Here is a 16,404-nt window from a genome sequence, read left to right on the forward strand (position 1 = left end):
CTGACCAAAGATCATTCATGGGCCTCCCCTGGTTGATGGGTGACCAGGATCCAGATCTCTCCAGTGCCCATCCAACATCAAATCCTTTGGAAGGATTTGGGGGCATTTTTTTGCATGGCCAGAAATATTTATTTCTCTTGGACTGTTTCAGTGCACTGATCTGATTTGGGCAACTAGATCAAGTTGGATCAGTTTTTATGAATCAGATCTGAAATGTGGGTCAAACTGAATCAAATCAATGACTCAAACTGGAATGTTCTTAACACATCTCCAGTACAATACAGCACATTGGATAACATTTCCCACAGAGGTGAGTGGTTGTATTACAGAAATATGAGAAACAGGATGGCCCATCCACATTTTCATTTCCTCCTAACTGTTAACTCTCTTTTCTGAAAAAAACAAAACCAAACCAGGCTGCGCTGTCGGAGAGCCTCCATATTTATCAGTGTCTGGGGGGACCCTTGAAATGTTAGATCCCCAACGATATCAATTTCATGGCACTCCGTGATTGACGTTAACAGGGAAGGCATTAGATGGACTCCAGCAGAGTGAAACCACAGCCTTCTAGCCAGCATAGTTACCTTTCAATCTCAGGTCATGACTGAGGTCACCAGTGGGGTCCATGCATCCTACATATGTCATTACAGTTCATATTTAGTTCATATAAGCAATATAGCGGCTGCAAAGGGCTATTGCTGAGAAAGTTGTTCCGCATAGAACGGTTAATAATTGAGATTCATAATTGCTTCATTTAAATAAAAAAATGTTAATCCCCCCAACATTTGTGATTTATTAACTTCTAGACATTCAAACATGTAAAATACTTATCATCATAAAAAGACCTTCATTATACTGATGTAAATGTTCTTTAAGTCCTATTTCTCATTTTCTCCTTGATAGAAATGAAAGAGAAAGCCTACTGAATATTACTTTTTATTTTTTCCTTGGGGGCCAAAATGAAGAATTCATTTTCTTTATTCTTAAAACTTGACCTTATAAAAGGCATCACCTTTTCTTGTTCTGGGGAAAAGCGTTGGCTTGGCTTAAGTATAAGTCTCATTATAGACTCTTTAGAAGTTAAGCCAGCAAGATCTTTAAAACAGGGCCACTGCATTATTTATGATCTTCTTCCTTCTTTATTCAAGGAATTTTTGCAAATTCTTTCTGTGGATACAAATCAGCTTTGTTATCTTAAATATTGGACTCCCGATCCTGAACCACATTCTGGTTAATGACTCTATTTCCCTTATGCCTGGAGACGGAGCAGAGATTTCTGTCAGCTGCTATTATGAATATTTTACCAAACCATCTCTAAAGATTCACTTGGGACATGCTCCAGGCTGTCTTTTGCCATTGCAAACACAGTGATTTCCCCTTTGTCTTGAAAGAATGCGCTCCTCTTCTGTATAATTACAGTGAATTCCATCTCTTTATTTATTTATCCTCCACCAGCATTACAATCACACCCAACAGCCGCACAATTTCCCGTATTATCTAATGGAAGGGTTGAGAAGATTGAGGAGGAAAGAGTGATGATATGAGAAAGAATGCCTAAAATAAATGTTTCCCCCCCCTGTTTTCAACCACAATAGGAAGAAGGAAATGAACATCGGGAAGGCATCCGTGTGTTCTTGTCAAGGGAGACCCCCTGAGGCCTTCAAAGCTTCTTGACATTAATGACTCTCATTGCCTTCACAAAGGCCGGCCTATTCCATGGTGGCAGATTGAGGGCCTCCGCTGGGTTACAGGAACCAGGTCAAGCTCCTAAGGCTTCTTAAATAAGGGGACAATTACAGGCTCATTCCCTCATTCCCTTACATGTAAATCTACCCTCACAGGAGCGCATGGGGAGAAAATGGATGTCCAAGCTTGACCCAGCTTGATGTTATTTATGAAAAAGGCAGCCAGTGAGTGCAAACCAAAGCTTTAAAAAGGCCACAAAATACGGACCAGCCTGATCAAGGAGAATATTCTTGAATATTCAAGAATATTCTTGAATACAGCTCACCTGTCTGGAACCCACAGCACATCTCTGACATTAATACAATTGAACGAGTCCAGAAATATTTTACAAGAAGAGTTCTCCGCTCCTCTGTAAACAACAAAATACCTTATACCACCAGACTTGAAATCCTGGGATTAGAAAATTTAGAACTCCGCCGACTCCAACAAGACCTGTGTTTAACACACAGAATCATCTATTGCTATGTCCTTCCTGTTAAAGACTTCTTCAGCTTCAATCGCAATAATACAAGAGCAAACAATAGATTCAAACTTAGTTAACCGTTTCAATCTTGATTGCAGAAAATATGACTTTTGTAACAGAGTTGTTAATGCTTGGAATACACTACCTGACTCTGTGGTCTCTTCTCAAACTTCCAAAAGCTTTAACCAAAAACTGTCTACCATTGACCTCACCCCATTCCTAAGAGGACTAGAAGGGGCGTGCATAAGTGCACAAAAGTGCCTACCGTTCCTGTCCTATTGTTTCCTTCCAATATATGCGCTTGTATATAATGTTGTGACAAAATAAATAAATAAAAAAGTTGGAGATTTAATAAAGGTTTTTACTTACCATAACATCTTTTCCAGCCCACTTGCATTCATCCCGCCGACTATGAGAGACAGGCCAGGCAATCTAAGGGGGGTAAAGTAAAAATGGCATCATGTCACTTAGCAATCCAGAGCTGCCATTGCAACCCAGGAAATTCTTGCTCTTTTTAGGATTATTACTTTCTCTAAAGGAACTCCCTTTATGGGTTTGTTCGCCTCACGATGATAGGCCTGCCGTATTCATCTCCACATCCTACTGTGCGGGGTTTTATTTGGATTTTTATAGGACTATACATAGATAAAGATATATTTGTTTCCTTAGAAAATGGTAGATGGAACACCAGAGGGGTGTTATTTTAAATCAAGGATTGTCTTGTTTTCCTAGATGGCCTAGAACACATTATGTCACAAACAAAGGCATGCATAACACACCACATTTTGTACCTTAACAACCACGGTAATATTTTATTTATAGTTAGAGAGCAGATGGCCAGAATATAGTACACTCAGGTAAAAGAAAATAAAAGAGGAAAGGAAAAATTATATAAAATGATGCAAGCAAGGAATAAAGTAAGTGGACTATTTCATACATAGACAATATACTGCCTCTCTCTATCTCTTTATCTCTCTCTCTCTCTCTCTTTGTCTTTCTCTCTCTCTTCATCCATCCATCCATAAACCCAAAACCTGCTACAACACAGTGATCAAACAAAATTTAGAAATGTCATTTCTAAATATGCTGGAGATTTCTGAGTTCTGAATGGATTATAAATACAAACATAAAAAGAGGATAAATTAATTCTTTCTTGCTGGATTATAGATTCTGGAAAAAGTAATCTGACAAATCTGGAAAGCAGAACGTTAGAGTGAATGGGCGTCACTTGTCCTGCGGAAGAAACCGTTGTGGCACCAGAGTCTCTCACTGGCTTGTCGGACTCCAGTTCCCCTAAACTCAGAGGGCATGGAAATAATGGAAGATGCCATTCAACAACAACAACAACAAAAACAATAATAATAACAACAACAACAACAATAACAACAACAACTAGAAGTCATCTCCTGCATTAAAGATGCTCTGAGGTTGTTACCCTCACGGGTATGTCCCAATTATTCTACAGCGATTCACAGTTTCATTTCTGGTTATGTTTGGGATTAATTCTTAACAATCCGTTTCATCTTCTAGTGCAAAAGCCCCCAAACTCCTTTTAGTTAATTATTTATGTCTTCTAAAAAGCTTTTAGAATTGCACATAGAATAAAACATTATCAAATTTCAACATCATGCAATATAAATGGGCCATGTGGTTGGACTATCACCTTAATCTTAAATCAATTTGGAGATAAGGCAGGAAAAAGTTCATTTAAGGTCATTAGGGCAAATGATAGCAAAGGCAGCTGCAGGTTTCATGATGGATTTTGAGACTGCAACATCGCTAACAAAATACACGAGTATTTTCAGGAAGGCCTGAAGCTGTGCTGAAGGAGGAGTCTAGGCATCTTGGACCACACTGTGTAAAAACTGCAAACTGGGCCAAGGACCAACAATCCCAATTGGTTTTCTTACACCCAGTATCTCAGTAAGGAACCAGAGCACCTTTTCCATCAAGGTCTATGGTCCATGCATTTACTCCCTCAGTATCTGGGGCCACCACACGGGTCTAAAGAGAGAACAGAGTCCATGTGTGAATTCACCCTAAATTGTTTACCCCCCCCTTTTTTTACTTACAGCAGTAGCCTTTTTCTCTACATCTGATTCCAGATGTTTCTGCATTACACCCTGAGCCCCACAGAACACCCAAATAAATAACTCATTTCTTTCATGGTTGCTCTTGAGAGAATAGGAAATGGCCAATTTTACTTGGATCTTGATCTTCAGAGAATACAAATCTTCACTCAGGACTTGGAAAAAAATAGTTTATCATGCAAGGAATTAATGGGTCATGGATTAACACAAAGTAGAACTGACCTTGCCAGTTTAAAAGCAATAATTCTTGATGAGGAACTCATGAAAATATAGCTATGCTACGCATATTGTTAAAGTTTTATTTACAAGTATGCTTTCCTAATAAAATGTCTATTAGCTTCCAACCTAAATCTCTGTTTTCAATCAAATCCAAAATTGTCCATCATGTTGCTGCCATCAATATTCCATCTATAATGATTTATTCATAGCTTTGATCTTCTGGATGGAAGCATCTGAAGTGATAAAATGAAGAATTAAATCAGATTCATTGTCTTTATATAATTTAGTGCTTTCAACTGTCTCTGGCCTTTATCATCCATATTTTCCTTCTGTATGTGAGTAAACTGGATTTTGAACATTTGATGAATGATCACCATTCACTGGATTGGATGTGTATCGATTAATCTGGTGCCCAGCATCAGGAACTGATGAAGATTACATCTGTGAGATTCCCAGGATGCTGTATAGAGGCTCCTGGTAGGTGAGAGGTTCCTTTCCTCTCTCTTGAAATTTTGTGTTTGTCTTCTTAACAGTTAAAAACAGAACACCACGGTTCTGTCATTCTTTTTGCCTGAATCAACCAAGAGTAGATTGACATTTGCAATTTGATTCAAAGAGTCCATTTGAATTTTGTGATTCAGCAGTCAAGTAAACTCAACTGAATAATTTTAACAGTAGAGTTGGAAGAGTTAGCTTAGACATCACCTTTTCCAACTTCCACTTTGGTGTAGGAAGGATCCACTAGAACATCCCTGGCAGGACATCATGCAGCCTCTATTTGCAGACCTCTAGTAATGGAAAACCTTGACCTTCATGTGACGGCTGTTCCACTGGTTAACAGCTCATGCATTCATGGAATCCTAGGCTGGAAGGGACCCTGGAGCTGCCCAAGGCAGCATCCCTTTCACCATCCCAGGGAGACAGCTGTCCAGTCTGTTCTTGAAAACCTTGAGTGATCAGGCACTCACAACTCTGGCAAGAAAACTGCTCCATTGATAGGAATTGTTCTCACTGTCAGTGAGAAACTTTCTCCTTAGGTCCAAGTTGGATCTCCTTCTGACAAATTTCTACCTACTAGTTAGAAAGTTCCTCCTGACATCTAGTCTGGTGTATTTGAATCCAACTCTACAAGTATTAGGGTGTTTGGGCAAAAGTCCATCTAATCTTTGAATTACTCTGAATGCATTTTTTAAAATTCAACTCACCAAACCAATTCTGCAATTCAGTCTGAAAATCCTGCTCAAAGGGGTCATTTGCCCAAACTGCCTTTGACTTCATGCAGGTGAAGTTCCAACTACAGTGATATAAATGTAGAAGACTGAAGAGAAAAGGAAACTACTCCTGCTCAGCTTTTCCATGTTCTGCATGTCTCGGAATGGGTTCACGGATTCTACCTACGCCAAATAATTTTTTATGAGCATTTGTAATGTTGCAAATGGACCTGTGTAGCTAAGTGGCTCAACATTCAGCTTCATACCACAATGGTCGTCTTACCCCCATCGACATACATCTAAAGATGAAAAGAGATGAAAAGTACCGTTTGAAAATCCTTGAAGTTGACTAGGTTGAAAGAAAATATGTGGTCTTTTGCTCCTACGTAGAGTCTACTCCGTTCCTCATCCAAAAGGAATGTGTGGTAACTAGAACTATTGACCAGTCCTTGGAAAGTAGCTATATTGCTGGATTCATACATTTCTGTAGGATGAAAGAAAACAAAATATTGTTAATGTAAAGAACAATGACCTTGGTTCTAATAAGTAAATAGATGAGTAACAACCATATGGAGCTTCTTAATTTATTTAGGCAGCGTTTTTCAGACCTCTGTCCCTTGGTTAATAGCCATTCTAGAACCCAAAACTGAAAGAACAAACTGCAGTTTTAATATGCCACTATATTAAAGCTCAAGACTTTCTTTTTTCACCAAGCGGGGCTGGCCTGATTGATTTTAGTATGGGGGTTTTAGTGGGTTTTAATAGGGTTTTTACCAAGGTTTTAGTTTTGATAAATTTTAGCTAATATTTTAAGTTACAGCGATTGAATCAGTTTTTTAAATTTGATAGTGTATTTTAAATTTGTTGGGATTTTTGTCGTTTTATTGGCTGTACACCACCCTGAGTCTTCGGAGAAGGGCGGTATAATAATAATAATAATAATAATAATAATAATAATAATAATAATAATAATAATAATAATAATAATAATAATAATAATAATAATAATAATTTAATTTGTATACCGCCCTTCTCCTGAAGGACTCAGGGCGGTGAACAGGCAAATAAAATACAAACAAAAACATACATCTTAATTAAAACAACCCTTAAAAAACTGATTCAAAATTAGCCAAAAAATTTAAAATAACCTTATACCCCATAAAAATTACAGAATTTAAAACCCACAATTAAAAATTAAAAATTTAGAATTTAAAATCAAGCCAGTCCAGCCAAATGGAATAAATAAGTTTTAAGTTCGCGGCGAAAGGTCCCGAGGTCAGGTAGTTGTTGAAGCCCGGGGGGAAGCTCGTTCCACAGGGTAGGAGCCCCCACAGAGAAGGCCCTCCCCCTGGGGGCCGCCAGTTGACATTGTTTGGCTGACGGCACCCTGAGGAGTCCCTCTCTGTGGGAACGCACCAGACGCTGGGAGATAGAGGCCGGCAGTAGACGGTCCCGTAAGTAGCCCGGTCCTAAGCCATGGAGCGCTTTAAAGATGGTAACCAATACCTTGAAGCGCACCCGGAAAACAACAGGTAGCCAGTGCAGTCTGCGCAGGATAGGTGTTACGTGGGAGCTTCGAACCGCTCCCTCAATAACCCGCGCAGCCGCATTCTGGACTAGCTGAAGTCTCCGGGTGCTCTTCAAGGGGAGCCCCATGTAGAGAGCATTGCAGTAGTCCAGACGAGAGGTAACGAGAGCATGAGTGACCGTGCATAGGGCATCCCGGTCCAGGAAGGGACGCAACTGGCGGATCAGGCGAACCTGATAAAAAGCTCTCCTGGAGACGGTCGTCAAATGATCTTCAAAGGACAACCGACCATCCAGGAGCACGCCCAAGTTGCGTACCTTCTCCATCGGGGCCAACGACTCGCCCCCGATAGACAGCCGCATCTGCAGCTGACTGTACCGAGGTGCCGGCATCCACAGCCACTCCGTCTTGGAGGGATTAAGTTTGAGCCTGTTCCTCCCCATCCAGACCCGTACGGCTTCCAAACACCGGGACAGCACTTCGACAGCTTCGCTGGGGTGGCCCGGGGTGGAAAAGTACAGCTGAGTATCATCAGCGTACAGTTGGTATCTCACCCCAAAGCCTCAGAACGGCTGGATCTCCAGACACTCTCTAGGCCTCTTCTCCGGCGTTTCATCTCCCTCAGCTCCTCGGAGAACCAAGGAGCTGGTTGAGACTGATGCCGGGTCAGAGGCCGCAAAGGCACGACACGGTCCAAAGCTCCAGCCGCGGCCTGTTCCCAGGCGGCGACTAGCTCTTCAGTCGTGCCGTGGGCCAGGTTCTCAGGAAACGGCCCAAGCTCCATCAGGAACCTCTCAGGGTCCATCAGGCGCCTGGGACGGAACCAACGCATTGGTTCCATCTCCCTGCGGCGGTGGGTAGTGGTCTGAAAGTCCAGACAAAGGAGAAAATGATCCGACCATGACAAAGGGTTGATAACTAAATCATTTAAAATCAGATCATTCAACCACTGGCCAGAGATAAAAACCAAGTCTAGGGTGCCTCCCCCAATGTGAGTAGGGCCATCAATTAATTGAGTCAGGTCCATGGCCGTCATGGAAGCCATGAACTCCCGAGCGGTCGAGGATGCCATGCCAGTTGATGGCAAGTTGAAATCCCCCATGACCAACAGTCTAGGGGTTTCAACTGCCAACCCAGCTAGCAACTCCAACAGCTCGGGCAGGGCTGTTGTCACGCAGCAAGGAGCCAGGTACGTGATCAACAAGCCCACCTGAGTCCTACAACTAAATAAAATAAATAAATAAATATTAACTTTTCTATAATGCACAGTGCTCATAGCTGAGTGATGCACTGAATTTGTAATTGACCTTTGATGCCACTTAAGCTGTGGGATGATATAAACTACTGCTAATGTGATAAAAACATTCTCCACTTGCCAGCCTAGGAAGGCAGGGAAATGCATGCCAAATCAAAAATAGAATATGATTTATTTAAAATAGTGGAAAAACAGGAGGATACCCTACAGAATCCTTTGCAGTTGTCAGCCTTCCCAGATAAATCAGACACGAAACATGACTGGATGTGCTATTCTATTTCATTGTAAGAATACATGAACAGAATCTTGCAAGTCCAAATCTCCCACCTGTCTCTTTTACAGGCCGAGAAACTAGGAAGGTCTCTTCTGAGCCTCTTTTTCCACCCATTGTTCAGCTCTGGCTCGGCTGTCTCTTTCAGACCATCTGAAATGCTGTCATTTCACTAATGGCCGAGGGTCTCGAAGGTCCCTTCTAGCTCTGTTCTGAGGGACTGATAGATTGATTATCTGACCATTTCCTAAGCAGCATCGCCTCACCTGATTTCTTGAAGTCTTTCTTATATATCATTGCATCAGTGATTCCAACAATAGAAGTATCATAAATTTGGTATAGAAGTCTGCAAATTTCATGCCTATCCAGTTTCCTTCTGACTCAAAAATGGATGGAACACTGTTCAGCTCAATGACAGAAGATCCTTAGTCTCTTCTGACATCAGGACATAGGAAAAATCCAGAAACACCACTGCGTAGATTTATGTGGATGCACAAATGAGCAGCAAATAAGTACCATAACCTCTTAATTTACAGAGGAGAAAATCACAAAGAAGCCTTGAGAAAACTCTTCCACTCAAACGCCCATCTGAGCAAAGTACAAGGAGTTTCAGTTTTCTTATTTACTGTATTTTTTGGTCCCTGTAATCTCCACATCCGCACACCCACACCCAGACCTACATAGCAAAAGTATGGCGCACAGTCACAGATCATGAACCAATACCGTTTACACGTTTTGTTTTGAAATGAGAACTGGAGTAGTTCCAACTACTTAGAATAACAGGAGCCGATATTAGATGCCTGTGTTAGAACTTGCTTAATACCAGCAAGTGGTAGCTGCCACTCACACTAATTTTTCCATCATCGTTGCTTTGCCTCAAGTTATAATATTCCTCAATAAATACGATTATGAAACTGCAATGGGTTTTCTGAAATGGATTCTTTCACAAAATGTACTTTTTGAAATTTTCAGGGCTTATTTTACTTAAACTACAATATAGGTGTTGCCTTTCTCTTTGTTGATACTTTATTGAATGACAAGTTGATCTTTTGCTTCAAGTTTCAGTCTTGTTTCTGTCCATGTAAATTTGATTGTCATCACCTCTCTGAGCATTTCTTTAGTTCATCCGAGGGACAGTTTCCAAAAGACAAACAGGTATAAAAATAAATCTTCTTTCAGTCAAGCCAATATGCTGCAGAAAGAAATTTGTGAGTCTTTTTAAAAACAGTCCTTTGCCTGATGCTTCTAGCATCCAGTTACAAAAGACAGAAGAGCCTCCTTGATCCCCCGTAGCCAGGTATTCTGCCAAAGCAAGCACGCCTAGTGACTACCAAAAAAGTCAAATTTCACTTGAAATGTGAGATTCAAAGACAAGATAAATATGATCAGATAGAATAGAATAGAATTTTTTATTGGCCAAGTGTGATTGGACACACAAGGAATTTGTCTTGGTGCATATGCTCTCAGTGTACATAAAAGAAAAGATACGTTAATCAAGGTACAACATTTACAACACAATTGATGATCAATATATCAATATAAATCATAAGGATTGCCAGCAACAAGTTATAGTCATACAGTCATAAGTGGAAAGAGATTGGCGATGGGAACTATGAAACGATTAATAGTAGTGCAGATTCAGTAAATAGTCTGACAGTGTTGAGGGAATTATTTGTTTAGCAGAGTGATGGCCTTCGGGAAAAAACTGTTCTTGTGTCTAGTTGTTCTGGTGTGCAGTGCTCTATAGCGTCGTTTTGAGGGTAGGAGTTGAAACAGTTTATGTCCAGGATGCGAGGGATCTGCAAATATTTTCACGGCCCTCTTCTTGATTCGTGCAGTATACAGGTCCTCAATGGAAGGCAGGTTGGTAGCAATTATTTTTTCTGCAGTTCTAATTATCCTCTGAAGTCTGTGTTTTTCTTGTTGGGTTGCAGAACCGAACCAGACAGTTATAGAGGTGCAAATGACAGACTCAATAATTCCTCTGTAGAATTGGATCAGCAGCTCCTTGGGCAGTTTGAGCTTACTGAGTTGGCGCAGAAAGAACATTCTTTGTTGTCCTTTTTTAATGATGTTTTTGATGTTAGCTGTCCATTTGAGATCTTGCGATATGATAGAACCCAGAAATTTGAAGGTTTCTACTGTTGATACTGTGTTGTCAAGTATTGTGAAAGGTGGAAGTATGGAAACCTCCTTCCCAGGCTGAAGGTAATCAACAACTGGCAGATGACCTGAATGAGTTTTACTGCAGGTTTGAAAGGAAACTACAGCCACCTATCTCCACAACCCCCATCTCAGACACACCAACAACAGCCAAGCCTCCTACAACTGACCCCATTTCATTGGGTTCACAACCCCTAGTGATCACAGAAAAGGAAGTGCAGGACCTATTTCACAGACAAAAGCCAGGAAAAGCTCCAGACCCAGACAAGATAACTCCTTCTTGCTTAAAAGTCTGTGCTGACCAATTGGCCCCCATCTTCACCCATATTTTCAATAAATCACTAGAGATGTGTTATGTTCCTTCTTGCTTCAAACGCTCTACCATCATCCCAGTGCCGAAGAAGCCCACCATCAAGGAACTGAATGACTACAGACCAGTTGCTTTAACATCTGTAGTCATGAAAACCTTTGAAAGGCTAGTGCTTTCCTACCTGAAAACCATCACGGATCCGCTGTTAGACCCCTTGCAATTTGCATACCGAGCAAATAGATCAACAGATGATGCTGTTAATATGGCTCTGCACTACATCCTACAACATCTTGAGTCTCCAAAGACCTATGCAAGGGTCCTTTTTGTAGACTTTAGTTCAGCATTCAATACCATCATTCCAGACATTCTTCTAACTAAGCTAAACCAGCTACAGGTACCGGAACAGACTTGTAAGTGGATCACAAGCTTCCTAACAAACAGGAAGCAGCAGGTGAAGCTAAGCAAGATCACATCAAATACCTGTACAATTAGCACAGGGCCCCCCCAAGGCTGTGTGCTCTCCCCACTTCTCTTCTCTCTGTATACCAATGACTGCATCTCCAATGATCCATCTGTTAAGCTACTGAAGTTCGCAGATGACACAACAGTGATTGGTCTCATTCGAGACAATGACGAATCCGCATATAGACGAGAGGTCAAACGACTAGCCTTGTGGTGCAACCAAAACAATCTGGAACTGAACACACTCAAAACCGTAGAAATGGTGGTAGACCAGGGGTGTCCAAAGTTTTTTGAGTGAGGGCCAAATACAGAAAAATAAGCAAAGGCCCGGGCCACGGGGAGGGGGCTAAATTTTGTACCAGTTCTGTGGGCGTGGCTTATTTTGGGGTGTGGCTTGGTGGTCATGTGACTGGTGGGCGTGGCTAACTCCTCATGTGACTGAGTGGATGTGGCTATGGGCATAGAAACTACTCAGAGGGCTAAAAAAAGTAATTTTTGACCAGTCCTCACACTTATGACCATCCTCACATTTATGCCCATTGCAGCATTTTTAACAACCATATCACTCATTTCACAACTGCTTCTCTTCACCACGGTTACAAGATAGGGTGCAAAATGTAAAGATAGTTGTAGGTGTGAGGACCAGTCAAAAGTGTGAGGACAGGTCAAAATAACTTTTCAGCCCTCTGAGTAGTCCCTATGCACAAAATGCTGCAACAGGCATAAATGATGACCGGTCATAAGTGTGAGGACTGGTCAAAGTGCGATATAGTTTTTGTCTGGAGACATTCTGCACACTTCCCCCACCAACGCTGTTCGGCCCCTCGCCGCCTCACCTGTTTCTCGATGCCGGTCTTCTTCTTCCGCCAGGAGTCCCAGCTGCTTTCTATCAGTCTGCAGGGTGCAAAACTGTCACGCTGGGAGATCCTGCAGCATGCAAAGAAGCCCCAAGGGTCCCTCGGTTTGGGCACAGGTTTGGGAGCAGAGCCCCAAAGGGCTTTGAAGCTGCCCGAGGCAGCTGGGGCCCATGTACAGAGTGCACACAATAGCCTCAAGCCACAAGAGTTTTGCAGCCAGCCAGTCCTTCTCAGAGGCAGACAAATGAAACAGAAACAAGCCAAGCGGGTGAGAGACACCTTCAAAGGCAAACAAACAAAAAACTTCCCTTTGGGAAGAGGCAGCGCTGTGCTAGGAAGGCCGGCTGTTCTCCCTCCGAGGGCCTTGTGGGTCAGCCAGGAGGCTTTGGCCCCTTGGAGGAACGACCTGGCAATGCCCCATGGGGCACAGGGCCACCAGCCGCCAAGCTGCCTTGGGCCCAAAAGACTCTTTGAGGAAGGGCTTCATCCCCTTGGGCATCCCGGCATCCCAGGATGTTGCCATCTTCCCAGCTGTGGCAACACTGCGGGGTGGGTGGGTGGGTGGGTCTCGGCTCTCTCCCAGAGCCTCCTTGGTCACTCAGCTTCCCGGACAAGGCCCCAACTCAGCTGCGCCCCCCCTCACCAGGCGTCGGGGGATTCCCACCAACTGAGCTGCATCGCTGGGAGGGGGAGGCGGTGGCTGGAGAGGGACAACCCGCCGCCCCCACCCAGAGGTTCTCCGGGAGCAGAAGCGCCCTGCTCCCGCTGACCTCGGCAGCCCCGCAGCGGGGCCCACTCAGCAGCTCAACCTCCCATCCTCCTCCGCCCGCTCCCCCGCCCGCCCAGCCCTGCTCTGCCGACCCACCCGGAGAGCCTACCTGCGCGGCGCCGCGAGCCGAGGGCGCCCGGAGCAGCGCCAGAAGCTCTGCCGCCCGCCTCCTCCTCTGTCTGGTGGGCCGGGCTGGAGCCGTGGGCGTCCCGGGCGCCCCCTACAGCCCAGTGGTGGAATGGCCAGCCCGCAGCCCCGGGTAGGCGGGGGTCACCTCAGCGGAGCCTCCCGCATCTGCAACTGGCGAGCGCGGCGTTGCCATCTTCCCAGCTGTGGCAACACCTGGGGCGGGTGGTGGGTCTCTTCGGCCTCTCCCAGAGCCTCCTTGGTCACTCAGCTTCCCGGACAAGCCCCCAACTCAGCTGCGCCTTACCAGGCATTCCCACCAACTGAGCTGCATCGCTGGGAGGGGGAGGCGGTGGCTGGAGAGGACAACCCGCCGCCGCCCCCACCCAGAGGTTCTCCGGGAGCAGAAGCGCCCTGCTCCCGCTGACCTCGGCAGCCCCGCAGCGGGCCCACTCAGCAGCTCAACCTCCCATCCTCCTCCGCCCGCCCAGCCCTGCTCTGCCGACCCGCCCGGAGAGCCTACCTGCGCGCGCCACGAGCCGAGGGCGCCTGAGCAGCGCCGAAGCTCTGCCGCCCGCCTCCTCCTCTGTCTGGTGGGCCGGGCTGGAGCCGTGGGCGTCCCGGGCGCCCCCTACAGCCCAGCGGTGGAATGGCCGTCCCGCAGCCCCGGGTGGGCGGGGGTAGCCTCAGCGGAGCCTCCCGCATAGCGGCGGCTTCCTTGGGGGCCAGGACGGGGGCCGCACCCCACTGTCCACCGAGAATTTGCTGCGGGCCAATAAAAACTGACCCACGGGCCGCAGTTGGCCCGCGGGCCGTAGTTTGGACACCCGTGGTAGACTTTAGGAAAAACCCTTCCATACTTCCACCTCTCACGATACTTGACAACATAGTATCAACAGTAGAAACCTTCAAATTTCTGGGTTCTATCATATCGCAAGATCTCAAATGGACAGCTAACATCAAAAACATCATTAAAAAAGGACAACAAAGAATGTTCTTTCTGCGCCAACTCAGTAAGCTCAAACTGCCCAAGGAGCTGCTGATCCAATTCTACAGAGGAATTATTGAGTCTGTCATTTGCACCTCTATAACTGTCTGGTTCGGTTCTGCAACCCAACAAGAAAAACACAGACTTCAGAGGATAATTAGAACTGCAGAAAAAATAATTGCTACCAACCTGCCTTCCATTGAGGACCTGTATACTGCACGAATCAAGAAGAGGGCCGTGAAAATATTTGCAGATCCCTCGCATCCTGGACATAAACTGTTTCAACTCCTACCCTCAAAACGACGCTATAGAGCACTGCACACCAGAACAACTAGACACAAGAACAGTTTTTTCCCAAAGGCCATCACTCTGCTAAACAAATAATTCCCTCAACACTGTCAGACTATTTACTGAATCTGCACTACTATTAATCGTTTCATAGTTCCCATCGCCAATCTCTTTCCACTTATGACTGTATGACTATAACTTGTTGCTGGCAATCCTTATGATTTATATTGATATATTGATCATCAATTGTATTGTAAATGTTGTACCTTGATGAACGTATCTTTTCTTTTATGTACACTGAGAGCATATGCACCAAGACAAATTCCTTGTGTGTCCAATCACACTTGGCCAATAAAAAAATTCTATTCTATTCTATTCTATTCTAAAGTCTACCACCATTTCTATGGTTTTGAGTGTGTTCAGTTCCAGATTGTTTTGGTTGCACCACAAGGTTCGACCTCTCGTCTATATGCGGATTTGTCATTGTCTCGAATGAGACCAATCACTGTTGTGTCATCTGCGAACTTCAGTAGCTTAACAGATGGATCATTGGAGATGCAGTCATTGGTATACAGAGAGAAGAGAAGTGGGGAGAGCACACAGCCTTGGGGGGCCCCTGTGCTAATTGTACAGGTATTTGATGTGATCTTGCTTAGCTTCACCTGCTGCTTCCTGTTTGTTAGGAAGCTTGTGATCCACTTACAAGTCTGTTCCGGTACCTGTAGCTGGTTTAGCTTAGTTAGAAGAATGTCTGGAATGATGGTATTGAATGCTGAACTAAAGTCTACAAAAAGGACCCTTGCATAGGTCTTTGGAGACTCAAGATGTTGTAGGATGTAGTGCAGAGCAGATTTAATGCAATAGATTTAATGCAACAAAAACATGGGCATTACTGTGTCTGGTTTGCCAATTGCACAGGGGCAGATAAGACAGAGCTCCAGAGGGTTAACGTCATTGCCCAGAGAATCCTTGGTTGCCCTCTCCCCTCTTTGGAAGAATTTTATACAGTAGCTCCCACTGCCTTAAGAAAGTTCAAAACATCCATCTCATCCTGAGCACTCTTTTTTTTTTTAACTATTACCATCTGGCAGGACAATAAAAACAAGGACAAACAGCTGAAAAACAGCTTCTATCCCAGAGTAGGAACTATATTGAATTCCACTGTATAGTGCAATATTAATGCAGTATCAGGGGTTTTTAATTCAATTGTATAGAATGTGAAGGATGTGTGTTTTTGTTCTATTATTTATAGTTTTTCTTATGTATAATGAACACTGAAGATGGCATTTAATTTCATTGTATGAGGTGCAATGACAATAAAGTAAAATTAAGTTAAACTAAGTTAATACAGAAATAAAAAAACACCTTAGCGGTCTCACTTTTAGCAGAATGGGAAAACAACACAGATGGTGGCTTCATTAGAAGGCAATAGAGAACATTTCAGATGGATAACTTACAAGGTTTCATTGCACAACTGTAAAATATATTTTAAAATGCTTCTCCTGAACCAAACTAAGACACATAGTATGATGGAAGAAAAAAACAGCATAGCACTTCTACTCCATCTTGTAAATAGTAACAGTTAAAAAATATTTCAAGAGTAAGTTCTTACTAAATATCAAGGAGGAGTCCAGCACACCTGAAGACTTAATATTTGG

At 43.7% G+C, this 16,404-nt stretch overlaps 1 protein-coding gene across 4 annotated transcripts in view; it reads right to left on the bottom strand.

Annotated features, from left to right (window-relative positions):
• The window catches only part of SEMA3A (semaphorin 3A), a 174,036-nt gene that overhangs the window by 101,355 nt on the left and 56,277 nt on the right, over positions 1 to 16,404 (bottom strand). For all 4 annotated transcript variants that reach the window (XM_058190464.1, XM_058190462.1, XM_058190461.1 and 1 more), the window contains 2 exons: positions 6,056 to 6,213; positions 2,579 to 2,641 (listed from right to left, as the gene is read on the bottom strand). In XM_058190464.1, the coding sequence (XP_058046447.1) occupies positions 2,579 to 2,641; positions 6,056 to 6,213 (221 nt within the window). The remainder of the gene's footprint in view (positions 1 to 2,578; positions 2,642 to 6,055; positions 6,214 to 16,404) is intronic.

Source organism: Ahaetulla prasina, chromosome 7 (assembly GCF_028640845.1).
Source record: "Ahaetulla prasina isolate Xishuangbanna chromosome 7, ASM2864084v1, whole genome shotgun sequence".
Lineage (NCBI taxonomy): Eukaryota > Metazoa > Chordata > Lepidosauria > Squamata > Colubridae > Ahaetulla > Ahaetulla prasina.